This window comes from Toxotes jaculatrix, chromosome 1 (assembly GCF_017976425.1).
Source record: "Toxotes jaculatrix isolate fToxJac2 chromosome 1, fToxJac2.pri, whole genome shotgun sequence".
Classification (NCBI taxonomy): Eukaryota; Metazoa; Chordata; class Actinopteri; family Toxotidae; genus Toxotes; species Toxotes jaculatrix.
In genome coordinates, this window is record NC_054394.1 from 15,364,654 (window position 1) to 15,385,289 (window position 20,636).

At 39.0% G+C, this 20,636-nt stretch overlaps 2 protein-coding genes across 3 annotated transcripts; both read left to right on the forward strand.

The window, feature by feature from the left end:
• Positions 1 to 7,598: 7,598 nt before the first annotated feature.
• eif3m (eukaryotic translation initiation factor 3, subunit M) lies at positions 7,599 to 12,131 on the forward strand. The gene is made up of 11 exons (XM_041044328.1): positions 7,599 to 7,753; positions 8,377 to 8,509; positions 8,769 to 8,907; positions 9,224 to 9,347; positions 9,528 to 9,622; positions 9,853 to 9,936; positions 10,035 to 10,134; positions 10,398 to 10,479; positions 10,902 to 11,045; positions 11,485 to 11,545; positions 11,891 to 12,131. The coding sequence occupies exons 1-11, from the start codon at positions 7,712 to 7,714 to the stop codon at positions 12,012 to 12,014; spliced, it is 1,128 nt and encodes a 375-aa protein (XP_040900262.1). The 5' UTR covers positions 7,599 to 7,711; the 3' UTR covers positions 12,015 to 12,131.
• A 3,598-nt stretch (positions 12,132 to 15,729) lies between these two features.
• Positions 15,730 to 19,627, forward strand: prrg4 (proline rich Gla (G-carboxyglutamic acid) 4 (transmembrane)). 2 transcript variants are annotated; one of them, XM_041043452.1, is made up of 7 exons: positions 15,730 to 16,019; positions 16,153 to 16,263; positions 16,361 to 16,524; positions 16,638 to 16,662; positions 17,034 to 17,175; positions 17,917 to 18,111; positions 18,326 to 19,627. In XM_041043452.1, the coding sequence occupies exons 2-7, from the start codon at positions 16,167 to 16,169 to the stop codon at positions 18,351 to 18,353; spliced, it is 651 nt and encodes a 216-aa protein (XP_040899386.1). In that variant the 5' UTR covers positions 15,730 to 16,019; positions 16,153 to 16,166; the 3' UTR covers positions 18,354 to 19,627. The 2 variants fall into 2 exon arrangements, with proteins under 2 accessions (XP_040899386.1, XP_040899394.1); XM_041043460.1 differs by having other exon boundaries at positions 15,730 to 16,015.
• Positions 19,628 to 20,636: the final 1,009 nt, after the last annotated feature.

The following is a 20,636-nucleotide window of genomic DNA, read 5'->3' on the forward strand; positions in this document are numbered from 1 at the left end:
GGAAATGGTCAATACTGCCTCTGACCTTTACCAAGAAATACACTAGATTCAAACTTTCTACAGGATAATGAGTACGAGGGAATGTGAGAAGGGTTTGTTCCAGCCAGAGAGACACGATAAACTACACAGATATGTGACTTGGCAGGACACATGAAAAAGAAATTACTTTCTTTCTTTCTTTTTTAACTTTTTTCCATTTTAATAATCATCTGTGTTCATGCTACTGCTTCTGAAGAAAGACAGTTTATGAAGCTGCTTCTTTTTAATTCAGGAGTCTGGGTGATTTAAAATGACATGATTTATTTACATTTTTAAAACATTAGTGATCAGTATTAAAATGGCTGTGATATCATCATCAAAACAGCCTGTGGGAGAGGTCTGACAAAGAGCAACAGGTGTTATTTTGATGTGCTGACAGTGGCATAAAAAAAAGGCCCAGTCCTTCACCTCTTTGTGTGGGCATGGAAACAAACTGATAACAAACACAACAGCAATGTGTTATACTCCCCGTCCCCCAATCATTTGCCTACGGCCTCTAGGAAATGGTTACGGTTTAAAACAAAACTCAGGCAGAATAATATTCCTCTGTCTTCCCTCCATACTTTGTCAGAACACTGTTTGGAGATTGTGACTGCTGGGCTTCTGCTCTGTGAGATAAGAAACATCTGAAATTCACTTGTGATCATGAGACACTGTTTTATACATTTAAGAATATATTTGGAAATATTTATATTATAGCCAAACTTTCCTTTTCACACACTGTTCCTCTTCCCTTTGACCCACATAGAGAACAACACTCGCCATTTTTAATTCTCTCTCATATCAACTCTGAGCGCTCTTCAAAGTGTTGCATATCAGACTGGAGATAAGAAACAGCGGAGACAGATCTGTGGGAGAGCGGGCATTTCCACGGCTCATGTGTCAGACACAACACAAGTCCAGTGATGTTTCACACACCCGCTCTCCTTCATGTTGATAGTCACCTTCCCTCTCTATCACCAAACCCCAGATTCCCCTCTCACCCACATTTATTTACATTCATTTGCAAGCTGGATGCTCCTGGATTGAATGCAAAAAGAAATACTTCCTTATTTTTAAGAAATTTAAACACTCAGATCAATGTAAAGAACTACAGCATATTGAAAGTTATTACAAGAAAAGGCTGACAATATCTTTTGTATTGTCAGCAGTTTCCATTAAAAGAACAAAACCAGTTCATGCATAACTCTGTCTCTCATTACCTACATCTTGCTTATCTGTGGCTTTCAGCTCCAAGCCAATTGGTTCCTTCTAAAGATAAGTATTATTTTAAAAACCGGTCATAAATATATATTTTCTTTTTTTTTTTTTTTACTATTTTCAACTGTGGACTGGACAGAGTTTGTGGGACGGATTGAAAAAAAAAACTGGAGAAAAATATAGAACAAGAAGCATCTAATTATTTTGAGAGAGCACAATTGTTGGATGGTTTGTAATTTGTGTTTCCACCAATAGCCACATGTATGTAGCCGCATATGATGAACATTTAGCCTAAATTAGCTGCTTTTGATGTACACTTCATTACCAAATGATGAGAGAAAAACAGCTTATAGCTCCAATGAAATCAGCTGAATCAACTGTATCAGAGTTCATTCTGGATTTTACTTTGAAGCAACTGCAAGCTGCAGTTTGTTGACATAGCTGCTGTTCTTTTCTCTGAGTGGAAGATATCTGTTGGTGGCAGAAGTTCCTGATATCTCCAACTTGGAATTACAAATCAGAGGCTGATGTGATTGTTTGTTCTGATGTGACTGTTGTGTTTGTTTAAAGTACATCACGTGAATGCAGACAAAGATTTTGTTGTCACACCCCGATATTTGTCTATTCGTGTTTACCTTTAAAAAAATAAAGTTGATGTTGATCTTAACCACTTCCATGAAAGTGTATAAACTACATCAATTATTATTATTATCTATTATTCCACTACTCTGTGCATCAGTAATGTTTTGTTGAAATTTGCTGAGTAATACTGTGTGTCTCATCTCAGCAGGTGCCTGTGTGTCAGGACCAAGGCCGGCCTTTATCAGCACTTTACGGTAAACCACAGCCTCTTCCATGCTGTCACACCCTAGCAGCTGTGGCTGGGGCGTAAGCAGTCATCAGAAAACATTTCAGATATCTTTGGTGGTTACTGACTGTCATATCCTTAACTCTCATTTTGAGGCAAACATTTACAGGATGACTCTGAGCAGTCGCACAATGATGGGAAAATATACAAATTACCACAATCAGAACAGAATGTGACTGTAACCTGCAACCTCTTGACTTTAGGGAAATGCCACGTTACTGCAACTTTCTCACTTCCAGTGAGACAATGTACTTAAGCTCTTGTATTAAATGTACTATAGATTGAAAGTTGAAAAATCATTTGCTTGATTTGCAAAATACTTTTCATGCTATACGCCTTCATGATAGATCTCATTTTGTTGATTAAAGTAAAACATTATTGTACTGAAAAAGTTCCTTTCAAACGCAGCATTTCTTTTGTAACCTCAACCGTGTTTTCATTTTTTTTTTTTTGTCTGCAGCATTGTATTTATCAGCGCTGATGAAACGGTTTAAATGGAATCCCAAAGGCAACGGGTCATGCAGCTTAACTTGCCTCTAATTAGTATTTCTGAAATGTGACATCTACAGCCAAATATTGCGCAACATATCCCCAAAAGAAATACATTTGATTCTTTGTTTGACCATTCCTTTTACTGCACCTCCTAACCTATGAGTATGTGTAATATAAACACTCTCTGATGACAAGAGACCACTTCGTCATTAAGAAGCTCCAGTCCCTCTGTAGTGACTCAGTCGATCCAGACAGGAACATCAGAATTCCTGGAAGACCATAACTTTTTTTTTTTTTCCCTGCTGCCATTAGGTTGAAACAGAGCACACACATTCCACATAGTGGGATTAACGACCTCAGATAGCTCAACACCACAAATGCAAACTCACTTTGATTGATCGCTGCAGTCTTTGGTGTGATATGAAGCTGGTCATTAAGTGATATGGCAAGATAACAGTGGTATTTCATGTACCAGCCTTCTCGCTCTGGTCATGCGTGAGCTTTCACTGCAGACTCGTACTTTGCAGCTGACTAATATCTAGTGGGTATATAAAAGAGCAACTCAATCCTAATTGAATGAACAAAAAGAAATTGTAAATTAATTTCACAGGGTCAGAGGTGGATCAAACTGTAGCTGTGCTGTGTGACTGATCATCTGGTGGTTGAGGAGATAAGTGATCACGGGGATGAAACAGCTATCACAGTAGACCACAGGCATTCAGTAAGACGTGCACACGCCTTTAGTGGAGGGACAGGGCATTTTTCTCTGCGCTCATGGAATGAGCTTTAGTGTTCTTAAAGCTGCATAAATTAACTTACCCCCCACTCCCCCACCCTCCCCAAAAAAATACAAAAAACACTGAGACACAGCCACAACACATCTCTTGCTAATGAGGTTGTTGTGACTAACTACTTAGCAAACACTTGTGAGCTTTTACAACCCGCAGACACAGAGCAACATAACTACTCATTTGGAGTTGTGTTTCTGGCCACCTGACAAACGCAAGCTCAATATTCACTCCCGATTTAGCTCTGGTTTGGTCTCCACCAAGTCCTGAGAACAGTGGTCAGACCAAACCATACAGTAAAACTGCAAACCACAAAATAAACACCTACCAAACAAAGAAGCTAGAAAGGTCACTTGAGCAATTTTGTTGTGAAGTATGCACAATAAAAGCAGTAAAAGGTGTTGTTTAGGAGCTGCAACTTTATAAACCTATTCATTATTAATTATCAAAATGCAGTAAAAAAAAAAAAAAAGCCCATGGCAAGTTCCCAAAACCTAGGGCTATGCCAAATAAATTCCTAGTTTAGCAAAAGAAGATATTTTCAATTTACCACCGCATATGCCAAAGAAAAGCAGCAAATCCTTGCAACTGGAAAAAGAAAAACTACTTTCTCATCAGTTTACTGATTATCAAAATAGTTGCCAATTTTTTCTGTTGCTTTACTAATGAATTAATCAGCTATTCTTTCCTTACTTATTATCAGCTTCACTGTTATCAGCTATTCTTTAGCTAGAATTTTTAAGTAGTGAACAGTATTGAGAAAAATTAGGGTGAAAATGACAGGAGAACAATGGAAAGTGTAGAGCAGGGAGTGGATTGTAAGGTCAAGAATATTGACAGCAACTGCGTCCTTTCAACATGATCTAACAGCTCTCTTAGAATTTACTAGCTAGTATGAATAAGTGATTATTGGCTGACTGCCCAAATTTAAATATATGTGAGAAGTCACCTATATAATGAAGTAGAGGTAATTAACAGAAGATAAGCAGCCTGTGCTTTGGATCTTATTTTTAACTATTTCAACAGTCAGATGACAGTCACGTATACTAAAATATTCAAAATAACTGAAAAACTAAAAAAAGAGTATATTAAAGGTTTATGATACATCTCTGAGGCTGTGGACAGTAAAAGTCCATCAGAAGGGCCCCATGGGATTTTGCATGCCTTGGACCACTGTAGACTGTGGCCTCACCTCTGTTTAAGACTTTGGCTTTATTTGTTTATTTGTTTCTTGCGTTTGTGAGTACGTGTGCAGGGAGGGTGTGTCAGTGTATAAGTAATTAACAAGCCATTCGCTCCACCTAGGGAAGTAGGGGAAGTTACTCATGCGATGCAGCCTGACAAGGTCACTGGCTGACAGATGAGCCTGAGCACGGGGATTTTTCAGAGATTGTGAAGGCAGGCAGAACTGTGGGAACCAGACAATTAGTGGGTGGACGGTGGGCAGCCATGTTGGACGATGACCATGAGACTAGTTTACATGGATACTCACCACTTGGAAGGCTGACAGGGAAAAAGAAGACACCTGGGCTCAACTCACTCTTAACACACAGTCATTTATCTTTGAGGAGGCTGAGCAGGCAATTTGCCAATAATTTAGGAACAGCGTGTGCTATTTCCAACCAAATAAAAATGGAATAGTTCATTTTTGACATACTGGCTGTATAAATACTTTAGACCAACAAATAAACAAGAAAATATTATTTTTTTAATAACTTTAGTCAACTAATACAGAGGTAGGAGAAATTTAGAGGTAATAAAATAGTGAGGTAGGAACATACACTAAACATGCATGCATGCAACCACACAATAAGCACTCAGATTCCAATATATTAGGCACACCTCTCTAAAACCAATACAACAGTCCTAGAATGAATCCTACCTTCATGAAGGATATGATGTTCAATTTTTCTTGAAACTGTGTGGTCATTTTGGAGGATGTAGTTTGTGGTGCTGGTGAACTCTGTTATTTAGCCTTCCTTCATCAGTACAAATGGGGTGGGCGAAATACAAGAAACATTTGTCTATCTAATGCAATACAGCAGAACCACGCCACAAACTACATTCTCAAAAATGACCATATAGCTGAGTCAACACTTCTCTTAAACTGTGAATGTCCCTATAATCATAAGGTCAAAGCCAGCTTGTCTCAGAGTCTTTTTTTTTCTTTATGGAGCTGATCTAATTGTGTTTTGAAATTGTTTCCTGAAACTGCAGCTTGCAACACAATTTTGACTAATTTACAGAAAATAATACCAAAGTGAAGAAAAAAAAGGAAAAAAAAATCTCCACTGGAGTTATGGTATTTCCACATAATAAATGCTCAGATACGAGTCTGTAGCAACAGTGCAAAGAAAAAAGAAGAACTGTAAGAGAGTTGGGACTGTGCACAAAACTTTGCATTTTCTTGCAGAGGTAAAATGGTGTGTGTGATGTATTATCTTTGGCAAGATGTGTATTGATTTCACAATCTCAAGGGAACTTGTGACTTTAAGAAGCAGACTGACAAAAACAGAATTACCAAAACTCTTCCTCTGAATTCTGCACACATACACCAACATAAAACACCCAATCAGACATCAGTGCAAGTTGCATGGGCAATGTCAGCTCGTTGTCTGTATGTACACATTTTCTGAAGACTACATTGCCAGGTTAGATTCAGAATGATAAACAGACTAAATCCTAGTTTAATACATGTACCAGGTACAGTCTCCTTGGAGTTAAAGGACTTTCTGTGGTGCAATAGCCATACTATTTTCAGGAAATTCTGCCATGAATGTTACAAAGGCTATAAAGCATCATAGCACACTGTGGCATTTTAAAGATCTTTTAAAGAAGACAAAAACAATGTCTCATATGCACCTGGAGCTTCAAAGCCTCCAAAACTCTTATTCTGGACTTGAAATACACCAGGCACTTGACAACAGCTGTTAATCAGATAATGAAAGCCTCGGAGTTACACAAGCACACTAGTGGAGAAGCCGCTATAAATTCTTTGCCATGACAGCATACAAGGGTGGGATTTGGTACCAGGCACTTGCCTTCCCAACAGAATGACACATCAAAGTAACACTATGGTGAAAGACTCCACCAGACAGTTCCCCTTAGCACACTATTTTAATGTATTTTAATGAGTTCAGTTCCCTATCTGTAACTGCTAGGAGAAATATGTGACAAGCAGACTTTCAAGAAACTATGACATGGTCTATGAATTCCCCATTAATACACATAGTTTTGTGACAGATGACCTGTGAGCTGCGGTGGAGCTTGGATATTGGAAATTCTCCACAGAATCTCCAGCCTGTTCAACACCTCAAATGTTAGTAACTTGACTCCATAGTTTTAGGGTGAACTCCTGCTCCACTTACCCTCTTCACCTCACTCACCTCAATCACTGCATGACCTGCCATGGTAACAATACACAGGATCCCACTTGGTACAGAGGCCCAACATGCACACCCATAGGTCAACCGGGTGTATGATGGAAGAGTGCTGCCCTATGACACCGACAGTGTTTCCGGGTTGGAGAGCTCTGGGTCAGGCCTGCTATGGTGGTCCACGCAGATGGACATCAGCTCAATCAGATAACCTCTCCAGGGGGTCCAGTTCACCTCTGCAGGCCCTAACTCTCATCCAAGACATCCAGAGTTAATCCCTTGGAGAGAAGATTGATATTTGGATGAGCAAGACTGAAAGTTTGGGATATGTTGCTGGAAGTCTGGGTGACAAAAAAAAAATATTTAGGAGGTTGTGTGACCTCTGAAGGAAGGGGTTGCACAAGCTGAATCTGTGCAGCACTGACGTGGACATTCACTGGATATTCACTGAACTTATATAATTAATACGCATGTTACTTATTTTACAAATTACTTATAGGTAGATGTCCCTCTGTGGAAGTTTTAGGCAAAGATGCTCTATAGCAAAGATTACACATTACAAGCTTCTCCAATTCTCCAATGGTGTGAAATGGCGATAGAGTCGGTGATAATCTGGTTACGTTCATTTCACCGCATTGACGTGGACTTTTTTTTTTTAACATACAATCTATGAAGTGAACAAACTCAAAACCTGTACCTAGTCTCATAAATGGGAGATCTAGTGGCGAAATCCACGTGATATAGAAACAGGAAATGATTCTACGTGCCGTTTCCTGTCCTGCTCCTGTCTGAACCGTCTCTGTTTTAAGATTAAGCTACTGTGGCTTTAACAACTTGACCCGGAACAGCAAGAGTTTCGCCGGCACTCCTCCCCTTTCTTTTCCGCTCAGGTCTCAGTGGTGGTGGGAGCGTGGATTTCATCATCTAGGCTCACAAAATCACCAAAAATGAGCGTCCCAGCATTTATCGACATCACGGAAGAAGACCAGGTAAGATCCGTGTGTTCTAAAAAAACATTTTGTATTGATCCTCCTGGGGATGGGTCGATAAATGGAAACTATCCAACCGGATAACTTAGCATGCTAGCCAGCTGAAATGCTAATCGTTTTTAGCTGCTGACAGGTACATGCTGACTGTTGGGTACATGCTGTTAATGTGATATATGTGGAAGCACTTCAAGAGTTGGTATATAATTAAACTTACCGTTTAGGTTACGTTTATGTCAGTAATTGGAGAGTTGTTATCCTTAGCGACTGTAGCGCTATGTGACTACGGTCACAAATGTCTTCAAAGTGGTAATGTAGCTAATGATAGCTAAGAATGCTAACTGCTTAGCTAGACATCTAGATAAACAAAGACGGAACAATAACAAGGCACCCGAAGCATCCTGTTCACAATTTAATTATAGCTGAAGCCTTTACCTTAAAGTCAGATATATTTTTTAAAAATGTGTTTCTTCACGTATATTTTGCTTCAGCAAATATTCAAAACAGAAAAACATGACAGTGTGTTAGCTGGAATATCGATATATTTACATTATCTGTCATTTGGTATTTTTTTGTGCTGCAAGTTCTTATTTATCTACTAATACTAATCATTTTTCCGTGTACAGGCTTCAGAGCTGAGAGCCTACATCAAGTCCAAAGGAGCTGATATCTCAGAGGAGAACTCTGAAGGTGGACTGCATGTAGATCTGGCTCAGATCATTGAGGCATGCGATGTCTGCCTCAAGGATGATGATAAAGGTTGGTGATGATGAGGAACACAGCTGTTTCTCACCCACAATCATTTATTTATATATAGGACAATAACAGGCACTATACTTTTTTTTTGTACCTTGTGTTACCAAGACAAAACACAGCATTCACAATACCAGGACCCTGGAATATCACACCTAAGTGAAATGTGCCATGCATAAAGCCCACTAATGTTGAATGCAGCTGACTCTGAAACTAGCTGTAGATGGATAACAGTTTATCATCTCTTATGGCCTTCTCGCTGCAGATGTAGAGAGTGTGATGAACAGCATTGTGTCACTGCTGCTGATCCTGGAGACAGAGAAGCAGGAGGCTCTCATTGAAAGTCTTTGTGAGAAACTGGTCAAGTTCCGTGAAGGGGAGAGACCCTCCCTCAGGATGCAGCTGTGAGTCCTGTCACTTTTCTTTCCTAAAAACTTTCACAGAAACAGTGTTTTCCGTTTGTTTCTGAAACTGTGGGGAAAAAAGAATACCTTCAATACTGAAACTAATTAGGTCACTTTATAAATGTTATACAGAGTTAGGACTGTTAACGTAGTGGCAGCTTAACATTGTTCAGATGCCAATACAAACTTAATAAAACATCAAAGTATTTATTTTCCATTCAAAACAAATGATATGTGTTGAGAAAATATATGACTGTTCAAAAAAATCAAGTCTGTGCAAATGTATGACTATTTCTGTTATTCTGTGGTGTTACAGCCTGAGCAACCTGTTCCATGGCATGGATGAGAACACTCCCGTGAGGTATACTGTCTTCTGTAGCCTCATCAAGGTGGCAGCAACTTGTAATGCCATCTCCTTCATCCCTACTGACCTTGATCAGGTATATCCGTACACCATGATCAACTGGAATAGCTGGCGCTCTCAGTTTCATAGTGTATCTTTTTGACTGCAGGCAGCTAAATGATAAAACAAGTTGTCTATCAAGTGGTTCAAATGTCCACAGGCTGCATTTTTTCTTCTGCAGCTGATTTATTTTGTACTTCTTTGTGCCCCTGATTAGGTCCGCAAGTGGATTATTGACTGGAACTTGAACACAGAGAAGAAGCACACTCTCTTGAGGCTGGTGTATGAAGCATTGGTTGACTGTAAAAAAAGGTAAATAATATAATATGTTGTAAGGTGTGTGAAATGCATGTTTCACAATGCACAGAAGCAGAAATATGAATGTGTATTTTTGTGCAAGAATTATAAGCTCCGGAATGAATAATTTTTTTTGTTTCCGATATACATGTTTCCATGTGTAACTCAAGAGGCTACAGTGTTATCTTCCAACTAAATTATCTTAGTAAACGAGGTTTTCAACATTGTATTTACTCATTTCATAGCGAGGCAGCAGCGAAAGTGATGGTTGAGCTGCTTGGAAGTTACACAGAAGACAATGCTTCACAAGCACGGGTTGATGCTCACAGGTAAACTTGAAGAACTTGTTTAACATTCGTCATTAAGCCTTGATACACCGTACATACCCCATCCTTAAATCCATCGGTGTGCTTTTTTTTAAATTTAGATGTATCGTCCGTGCTCTCAAAGACCCCAACACCTTTCTCTTTGACCACCTGCTCACCCTGAAACCTGTTCGCTTCCTGGAGGGAGAACTCATCCATGATGTGAGTACTGAATGAGGTGTAATGTTTTATGGTGTTGAATATTTAAAAGAGATAACTCGCATTCTCAGATTTGCAGTCCCATCATTGCAGTTCTTGAAAGATTTTGACTTTCTTATGCTTTCCATAGTAAGCAGAAAGCCAGTGTGATTTGTTTTCCATTCGTCGAAATGATTATAATAACAATCTTCCACCTGTATGAATACAAGCTGATCTGATTGTGATTATAGAGTCTTATGATGGCATTTCTTCCTCTGCCTTTTCAGCTATTAACCATCTTTGTGAGCGCTAAACTAGCAGCATATGTAAAATTTTACCAGAGCAACAAAGACTTCATTGATTCTCTTGGTGAGTAGTCAAGATATAAACTGCATTGATTCTGCATACACCTACACACGCTCTGAACTGCCCTTTCCTATAAGAACTGGCATACAATCATTTTTGGTTTCAGTATTTTACAGTTTGTTTGTTTTTATAATTTGTATTCATATTGCACCAATTTGCTGTGCTCTGTTGACACAGCACAGGAATGTGTGTGTGTGTCAGCACTGTGTCTTTTTCTCACTACTAAAAGTCTTAGGTGTAATTAAAAGCATGTGTAGGATGGATTCTCAAAACAGACACTGTGGAGTGATGTTTGTGTTAATGAGTAGATTCCCTGACTGCTTGCTTCTAAATGGAGAAGCAATTATCTCAGGGAAACTCCCAGAGTCATGAGTAATCAACTGTGACTGTTTTGTGCTTAATGATCCCTGCGCGTTGCTCTCCAGGCCTGTCTCACGAGCAAAACATGGCCAAGATGCGTCTGCTGACATTCATGGGCATGGCGGTGGAATTCAAGGAGATCTCCTTTGACACCATGCAACAGGAGCTGCAGATCGGAGCTGATGACGTTGAGGCTTTTGTCATCGACGGTATAAGCACTTCACCTCGAATAAATCGTAGCTGTCTGCCCTTATTAAGCGCACTGTTAGTTTCTCACAACAGCAGGCAGTGAAAGAGAAAGTGACTGAACATTGGCCTGACTTTTCTCTGTCAGTCATTTACTGCCACCTTCTACTGACAAATTATCAGTTTCCCTTCTTTAATAAAAAAAAAAGAAGAAGAACGCAGTGGTGGTGGTGATAGGACATGAGTGGCATTTTACAAACAGCAGTGAAAAAATGGAATAAAAGCAAGAATAGCACTTTCAGTGTTTTGTGCCTGGGATTAGCTGCCTCTCCAAGTACATTTTCCAAGCACGTTCTCTCTTGAAGCACCCATGTGTCAGTGGAGCTTTTAGTGCTTTCTGTCAGAGCTTTTGCCGTCCCTTAATTCTCCTACTGTCTGTCTGCTGTTTTTTTTTTTTTTTAGCTGTTCGGACCAAGATGGTGTACTGCAAAATCGACCAGACGCAGCGAAAGGTTGTTGTGAGGTAAGTAGCTCCATTAAACCATCATATGTGACCTAACTGCATCACATACCTGCCTATTACATGTGATAGCATTAGTAGAACTTTGCAGTAGCAGTCCATGTTAAAAAAGTACTTTACCTGAATTATCAAAGAAACTCTTGTGTTACTGATGGTGTCACCACCACTGTCATGTCTGGATTTATGAGTGTATTTGGAATAGTTTGTATTCCTGATCAAAATATAGGGTAATGTCATGCCTTTTTTTCATAGATACATTTACTATAGCTCTTTTTATTTCTCAAGGGATGTGGCATACATTTATTTTGTCATTTTAACATTCCTGCTTTTCTGTTTCCACTCCATCAGCCACAGCACGTACCGCACCTTTGGCAAGCAGCAGTGGCAGCAGCTGTATGACAGCCTCAGCTCCTGGAAGGCCAACCTAGCAGCCGTCAAGACCAGTCTGCAAGCTCTGTCACCTTCTGCTTAATCCCACCTTAACCCAACTGTCTAGACTGCCCGACCCTCTATGGTTTTCTGCTTCCAAGATTCCCAGACTGAAATGATCAGTTTTTATATTCTCTCAATAAAAGAACAGTGGAGATCACCTGTGATTGCTTTCATTTGCTGGTTGAATTCAATGAATAATTTGAAATTTTGAAAAACAGCCAAAAGCTTTACTGTCTCATTAACAGATAATACGTTAAACTGAATAATCAGTCTCTTCAGGCAACTTCCCCACTAGGTACTTTATCATCTTTTCAGAATGCCATACAGTGACTTTCACGGGGGCTTGTTCTCCGGCGGCTCTCAACATCTGCTTTTGGTTAAAGGACAACATGCTGGTATTAGATGAGCTGTGAGAAATAGCCGGCAACAAGAGGGTCACTTGTCTGGGAACACATGAGGGGTGACAATAGCAATGTGAACTTAAGATGACCCTGTCTGCTGAGGTCAGAGCTGTATTACTGTAGCGTCAACACATAAAGCTTGTGGTGTAGGCTGATGACATGACTCACTCGCTTCTTCGTGTGTTGGAAAAGTGGAAAAACAAGGACTTCTAAATTCCAGTTTTTTAGTTTGCCTTGCCTTTGCTTATTGTATGTAAAGTAAAGTGCCATTTATACTACACAGAAATCTGTTCTCAGGCACCGGTCCAGAGCATTAGGATGTGAACTCTAATGATATATGGCCCAGGCATTAGGTGTAAAAGGGTCTGTTGGAGTTCTCTCCCTCTGGGGCTGTGATGAAATCAGCACAAACTGACAAAGTGCAGACTACTGACAGTGCACTCTTTGAATCCCCACCCCCCACCACACCAAATCCACAGTGCACCCATTTTTTTGTGACTAATGAAGCTGCAGCTCAACCTGTTTACTTTTTTTTGTCACTCCTTATTCTCTACTGAGTAATTTTAGTATCTGCACACTTCTGCCCTGTTACTAAAATATTTTTTACTCAGATTAAATGGGCAGTGGAGATATACGTTCATTGCTGCGGTGTGTGTTTTCTTTCCTATCATGTCAGAGGTCTGCTGAGGCTCACTGCTCACTTCTGTCCAGTTGTCCACAGGGAGCAGCATCTCCAGCTCTTATCGGAGGGTGTAAATCACGAAACACATTCTCTGGCACATAACCTCATCACAGCCACCCGCAAGGTGGAGCGTAGAGCAGATAGAAACTAATGTGACCTAGGCTTAACAGAATGTTTGCAGGGCTTTATATCTCAGTTTTCATCTCTCTCCATATGCTCCTTTTCACTGCAACCAATTGCTTTTCAGCTACTTTCCACTTTGTAGACAGTGATCCCTTTCTCTTCTTGTCGCTAATTTGTCTCCCCGGCTCTAAGTAACTGTTTTTGCGGAAGGCCCATTATGTGAGATGTCCCAGATGTAAATACTGTGTGCTGAGATTGGTTTATCTGGTGCAAATGCCCTGACCCGTTCTTATCATGGTTAGATAGGCGTTTTTCTGCAATGTACTGTGATGAAAAGCAAATGAGTGGATATTTCATTCAGGAAATACTTTGTTCAAGATTTAGCCAGTTTTTGGTACTGTATGAACTGGTACTTTTACTGAAAGGTTAGGCTCACAGTTTTTAAAGGCCATCTTAAAACAATAGTCTGTTGCTGACATGGTCATTGAAGCAGGCTTTGCTTGCTGCAATCATTCCTCCCGTTCTTACTGGCCATTAAGGGATCTCTTTCTGATGCTCTTCCAATGTAAATGATGGTTGAAACAATCCACAGTCCTCTATCTGTGGAAAATTGCATTCCAAAGTATATTATGAAGCTAATATGAGGCATCAGCTGTCTGCGTTAGATAGATGAAGTAGATTTATTCAGAAGTTACAGTCCTTTTAGTCTATGGAAACACCAATGGGCAGAAAACTGTCTGGACCTTTGGAAGCTGTCCACTTGACTTGTCTAATAAGCATCATATTAGCTTTAGTTAAACTTTAGAAAGTTTACACAGAACAATGGCTGATTGTGTCCCCCATCATTTACACCGGAAGTGCAGTAAGAAGGGTTGTCTTAATGACCAGTATGAACAGGAGGAATTACTACAGTAGGCAAAAATCACATTAATGCTCATATGGACAACTGACTTTTGTTTTAAGACAGAGTTGAAAATTTGTGAACCTTAAGTAAAGAATCAGAATACTTCCTTCACCACTGTTTATTATGTTTAACCGCAAACTGTGTTAGCTCATGTGGTATGAATTCCTCAGCGGTGAAACACTATTAATCATTTTAACTTGAATATTATAGCATATGGTGTAAGGTGGCAATATCATCTGACATCACACATTAGGTAAAGTCTGGAATTTCTCATTTTCTTCACCCCTTTTCTTCATATCAACATTCCTCTGGGTAAATCTAAAAGTCTGACAGTGTCCAGAGATGTAGCCAAGTACAAGAGAGGGGCTCTCACTGCCCCTCAATTAGCACCATCCAGAAGTCAGTGAGATAATGTTCAATTGCATCCTATCTCTGCTTTACATAAACAGTGACCAGGAGGCCCAGAGGCTCTGAGACAGATATGTCTATTTACATGGTGAGTGTGAAACATAAACACTGTTATGGAGGGTGGTTTGCCAAGCAGAATGGGAAATGTTATCTTCACTGTGTTGCTGCATGTTTTGCTGTTTGTGGTGGTGTCTGTAAAGTTGCTATGGTCACCATTTCTTTGCGGTGGAAGAAAAAAACCTAAGTGCATTTTATCACAAATGACGCCTCTCAGTCAAAATGACTCTGGACACCATTACACAATGTCTTCCCATACAAGGCATGTAGACAGTGACTGAAAGATCTTATGAGTCAATGTGTAGTGCTTTTGAAATACTCCTGATGCAAAGATCCCAAAAGACAGCATTGTGTTACAACAGTAGTTTGCACCCAACTATTAGAAGTGAGGATAACAACATTGTAAACATGAAAAAGACACTGAGAATGAAGCAATTCAGATGTTTTGGCAAAATTTACAACATTTGTCCCTTTGAAAGGTCATTCAAGTGAGATGACCCTTTGAATCCTAGTAAATTAATCAAAAGTTAGATGATAAGTCCTAAAAGCATAATGTCACTATCTAAAATGCAAGAAATGTATGTCACCTCCAGTAAACAGGATTAGGGACCTACTGAATACATTACATGATAGCCTCTTTAAGAGTTAGTGTTAAAATGTTTTTTATTGTTTAGCTCCATGTAAACACAACAGCATTAAGCTCATACAACAAAAATAGATATTTTAAGTAAATATTCATTTCTAGGACTGTTTCATTCTTTTAGTTCAAATTCATATTTCCGTTTTGGCTTTACATTTAACTACTTTCTGCTCTTCTTAAGAACCAATTTCCCTCATTGCAACAATTGATCAAGCTTAAAAATATAACCTATACATACATCAACAACAAGTCATTAAGTGCTGCTGAAGTTGGACCAAGAGTTTAGGCCTACAAATGATCTGGGCTTGGGAGGAGTGCAGTTCTGGTTAATGACTCAGAATCAGAAGTCTGATGAAGTAAGTGCAATCCTATTTAATACCCGGGTGTGAAAAGACTTGCTGAAAAGCAACCACTTTCGTGGTTTCAGCCGCCATCTAGCGTCCACTTCTATTTACACGACCCATCATATTATCCAGGTAAACGTCAATCTATTGGTTGAGTCTGCGCAGGTAGTTAAGGAAGAGCTGAGGTCACATCTGTTGGGAGTAAACAAAACCCTTTAAAAAAAAAAACACCGGAACTGTCCTCACTGACTTGGGGACGACTTTGTTTTTTCAGTTCGTCGCATTTTGTCAACAGAGAATGAGCCTCTTTCAACTTTTCCAAACGGAAATCGGCAAACGCAACAGTTGTCTGTGACTATCGATGAACATTTCCTGATTCATCTTATCAGTGTCGAGGCTTGGACACGTACCTGCCGCTCCTATAGATCGGTTTCATTTTGTTGGCGTTGAACTCCTCCCGTCATTATGCGCCACTTTTCATCGTAGGTAATGTACAATATACGTATCGGTAGCTGTTTTGGTGAAAGAAACGTGTACGTGTAGTAGTTTGAAGAAGCTGTTAATGATACTCTGCCACTGTGGACTGCCAATTAATACCCCACTCGCTGTCCGCGCGCAGGTGCACTCATCACCATGTTGTTTCACCTGTTCATATTCCTTCTACTGCTGTCCTGTGGAGATCTGGCCTGCACCAGGAGGTTACTCTCCAAGGAAGAACAAGGCCAAGAAGGTGAGGTGTCCTTCTGAAGGATCCCACTTGAGTTCACCGAGCACAGGTGTGTCAGTTCTTCTTGTTAATCGCTTCATCTGTTTGTTCACGTTCCCAGTTTTTGTAGATGATGGGGACGCAAATTCGTTCCTGGGTCGCCATCTCTTGTTCAACCGGTTTGACTTTGAGATTTTCGTTCCTGGAAATCTGGAGAGGGAGTGTTATGAAGAAGTGTGCAATTACGAGGAAGCAAGGGAGGTCTTTGAAAACATCCCCGCTACAGTTAAGTGATGCTGCCATCAGTGGGCTGCTCACTGAGGTCATTTAATCTGCATAAAGAAAGAGAGAGGCCTTAACGGCAGAGTTCACCCTACTGATGATGTTTTGTTTTGCAGGATGATTTTTGGAAGAAATACACTGGTAAGTGAGAGAGAGAGCGAGGGATACCTCCATTTGTAGATCATTTTCAGTTTCTATGTGTTGTTAAGGAACACTTATGCCTTTGCCTGTAGCAAGGGCAATTATGGTGCTTTCAAAACCTGTTTCACCACTTGTTCAGCAGTGAGCCATAGCTTTGAAAACGATTGAGCTACAAGTCAAGGAGCTGCTCAGATTCCACAGCTGTGGTTCATACAGTGTCTCGGCAGCTATCATTTGTTTTGAGAAACTGGATTTGTTTTTGATCTAATCATTGTATAGATATTACTGTAAATGACCAAACTACACTCTAACATCAGTGTTACAAGCGTAACACTGTCCTGTTATGGTCTGTGATTTTTGATGATCCACAGATCAGAACAAGCGCCCCTCTCGGGTTGATGTGACGTCTCTTTTGGTGGGACTGATTGCCGCCGGAGTGGCCGTTGTTATCTTTTGCTTCCTGGTCTGGTATTTCTGTCAAGGCAGATGCAAGGATGACTTTAGCCGTGCAAGGTGAGCGAGAGGGTCTTTATTACTACTAATGATACATTATCCCTCTACACTTTTTGCTATAGAAATACAACCATCTTTTAGCTACAGTATTTCTAACGCTATAGACACTAGTACAACTCTTTAACACTGCAAACCCCAGTACTTGAACATACTGAAAACCTGAACATTTTTTGCAGCATATATAATAAAACAAAGACTATTTAACTGTTTGGACATTTTCATATGTTGACAGCTGCAACCCAGATTTTACAGAATAACGTGATGCTGCTCTTAGTATCTATAGTTGGTGCTTACTTACAATTACAAGTAACAGTTACTTTCAGTTCAGTAATATGCAGATTATTATCTTGATTTATCATTTTGTTTGTAAAATGAAAATAGAGGAAAATATCTTTTGCAGTTTCCCAAAGTCCAAGCTGACAAAACCCAAAGATATTCTGGTTATTCACATGATAGAGAAACACAAGAAATACTCACACTGAGGAGTAGCGAATGTTCAGTGTTTTTGCTTGAAAACTGACTAAAAATAATTAAAATAGTTGTTGATTCATTTTCTGTCAATTGACTAGTTGATTAATCCATTCCTTGTTTCAGCTCTGTACTGGTTCTAACAATATGTTACTGCTTCTCGTCACACCATGTACCCTACATGTAGCACTGGGGAGTCTAAAAATGCATTTAGTTTAGACTTTCACTTCAGTGATATGATATACTGTATATATGTTTATCCTTCTCTCACAGTTCCATTCGGGTACGCCCGAGGAGGAGTAATGCTTCTCTAATAATGCGACGGCTAGAGGAGGTGTCCTTACAACCTATTCACCCACCTGCATCCCCACCGCCTATGGACGAAATAGACCCCCCTGGATTGCCCTCCTATGAGCAGGCAATCTCAAAAAGTGGACAGCATGACGCCCCACCTCCTCCCTATCCTGGGTATTTGCATATGCATTTGTATTTCCAGTTATGTTTATATATATATATATATATATATATATATATATATATATATATATATATATATATATATATATATATATATATATATATATATCACTTTTCAGGTTCCTCTTTTGCACACACACACAATCCATAATGCAGTCACGGAAAGATTATTTTTAATAACATCTTGTCTTATTTTCGAATTCAGCTCAAGACCTGGAAGTATACGCCGGTAGCACCTTCAGGAATCAGAGGCAGACAATACAACTAACATTTACACTCTGCTGTTCTGCTTAACATTGTATACAATTTTTTTTCTATCCTCACAAAATTTAGTGCCTTATACCATCTGTTTATTGCTCTGATTAATCTCTCTTTTTCTACCCATACAGTTTTTATCTTCTCTGGTCTGTTCCTCCTCCTGCATCTTTTCATCAGCAGTATAATCATCTCAATTTTTTAGCTTTCTTTTTCTTTCTTTACCTGCTAGTGTCAAAATGTACTTTTCGGGCAGCCTCTTCTATTTCCTCATCTGTGATCATGCTGTGATCATGCTGTGTAATATAACCCCTACCCTGTGCTGAATAAGCTTTATAATACATTTTACCGAGTTTGCTGCTTTTTAACAAAATGAAAATGAAGAATCAGTAATGTGTCGGATACGGGAGGAATATTTATTCTCTTAGGGAGCAGCTGTTTTCAATACAGCTCATATAGTAGGGCTGAGTGTAAGATTAGGATTATGATTCATTACACGATAAGTATTAATGATAATCACAGAGAGACAGACTAATGTGTGTTGTGTTACAGCTTCCTGTCTCCTTCAGATGGAAAATTATACCATCAAAACAGCTTTAAATGGCATGATGGCTAATTTTACTATAAAAGAAATACTTCCAGGGATAACCCAAGTGTTTTTGATGCACTGGTCTACCAGCTTTGTTAAGATTCACTTTGTACTTTAAGCTGTGTATCAACATCCTTTACTATTTTAAAAATGTGCTGATTTTCTTGCTGTTTTATAAAGTGATAGTTTGTCAGAAAATGTTTGTCTGAATCGCCAAAGAATGAGACTGCAGTAATGATATATGAAGTCATTTTTACTTTTAATATCTGCATTGTGGATAATTATTAAATATACTATAAAGACGAGGTGGAAGCATTTCAAATGCAGTTTTACAACATTTTACATTTACGAAGTAGGACCTTTTAGGGGTACACAAGAAAATTGTAGCTGCAATGAATACAGTAGTTAAAAAATATATTAACAGCTGTAAAAGATGCAGCACAACAGTTTGTTAAACATGTGCACAACAAAGCCGCTACCTTAACTGTAGTTTGGATGAGCATCTCATTTTATGATAAGACAAGTTATGTCCTTGTAAATTATCTCTGCCAAAGTTTTTTTTTTAACGACATGGATTTACTGAGGGATACTTATGTTGAAGCTGATCATTAGCACTTGAAAGGAAATCTTGTACAGATATTTTAAATAAAATGGCTATTTTAATTAGTTTGTCTTATCTGCCAACTATGAGATTGCGTGTGTGTGTGTGTGTCTAAGTGTGTCTAAGTGTGTAAATTGACAAAAGCCATTCAGATGGCTCTGTGCTCATTTTGAAATCTAGAATGAATATTAACAGCTTTGAGGATTTTGTCAGCCACATTAGATGGGCCATGATGTGTTCTTCAACTGTAAAAGAAATGTGTGAACTGGAACACTGCAGTTTATACCATCTGAGACGTTTTATGATTTTAGACCAAAACAACCATCTTGTGTCACAGTTCTGTTATGTATAGTACTTGCCGTATTGATAGGTTCACATCAAATTTGAGCACATCTGTTGTACTGTGTGTAAAATTTGTTTTTAAAAGTCTGAAGAGTATATATATTTGATGCAGGCTGTTGCGTTGGGGCTACAGAAGAGATAACCTTATTTTAAAGTTGGTTCACCTGGGAAGAAACCAATCCACCATAAATAATAACAAAAAAATAATATGTTTGAGTGCCACTGACAGATACATGGACTCTGTATGTAGAAGAGAATCAGTGTAATGCCAAAGTAGCATAACACTTTGTCCTCTTTTTTAATGAAATAAGTTAAAATTCCCTGTACCACACAACCAAAACATAAACTACACATTATGAAGTGCACAAGAGAACAGTCAGCAGCTACAGACCAGGGGAGTGGAGGAAATTATTTTCCATAATAAAATTTTAAACAAGTCTTTATCATTTTCATAGCTTTTGGATTTAATGAACAAACTGGGAATATACAGCAGAAAAATAAAATGCATGTTATCTTCAAGGATGGCAAAGCATTTTTCCAAACTAGCATAAAATCAATATGGCTACTGATAAAAGCACAAAAGTTATTCCAAGAAGGTCTCACAATGTGGATCTACAACTAAATCTAATAATTATTTTACAGTTCCCAAAAAGGCTAAAGTCACATCTAGCATAGGCTCTTAGAAATGTCCCTTATTATTATTATTATTATTATTATTATTATTATTAT

What these genes read in the sequence shown, in the direction of transcription:
- eif3m (XM_041044328.1), top strand. Translation starts at nt 7,712, where the DNA reads ATGAGCGTCCCAGCATTTATCGACATCACGGAAGAAGACCAG. An exon ending in CCTCAAGGATGATGATAAAG is followed by an intron (nt 8,510 to 8,768) that starts GTTGGTGATGAT and finishes TTCTCGCTGCAG; the next exon opens with ATGTAGAGAGTGTGATGAAC. An exon ending in CAGCGAAAGGTTGTTGTGAG is followed by an intron (nt 11,546 to 11,890) that starts GTAAGTAGCTCC and finishes CCACTCCATCAG; the next exon opens with CCACAGCACGTACCGCACCT.
- prrg4 (XM_041043452.1), top strand. Translation starts at nt 16,167, where the DNA reads ATGTTGTTTCACCTGTTCATATTCCTTCTACTGCTGTCCTGTGGAGAT. An exon ending in TTTTTGGAAGAAATACACTG is followed by an intron (nt 16,663 to 17,033) that starts GTAAGTGAGAGA and finishes GATGATCCACAG; the next exon opens with ATCAGAACAAGCGCCCCTCT. An exon ending in GATGACTTTAGCCGTGCAAG is followed by an intron (nt 17,176 to 17,916) that starts GTGAGCGAGAGG and finishes CTTCTCTCACAG; the next exon opens with TTCCATTCGGGTACGCCCGA.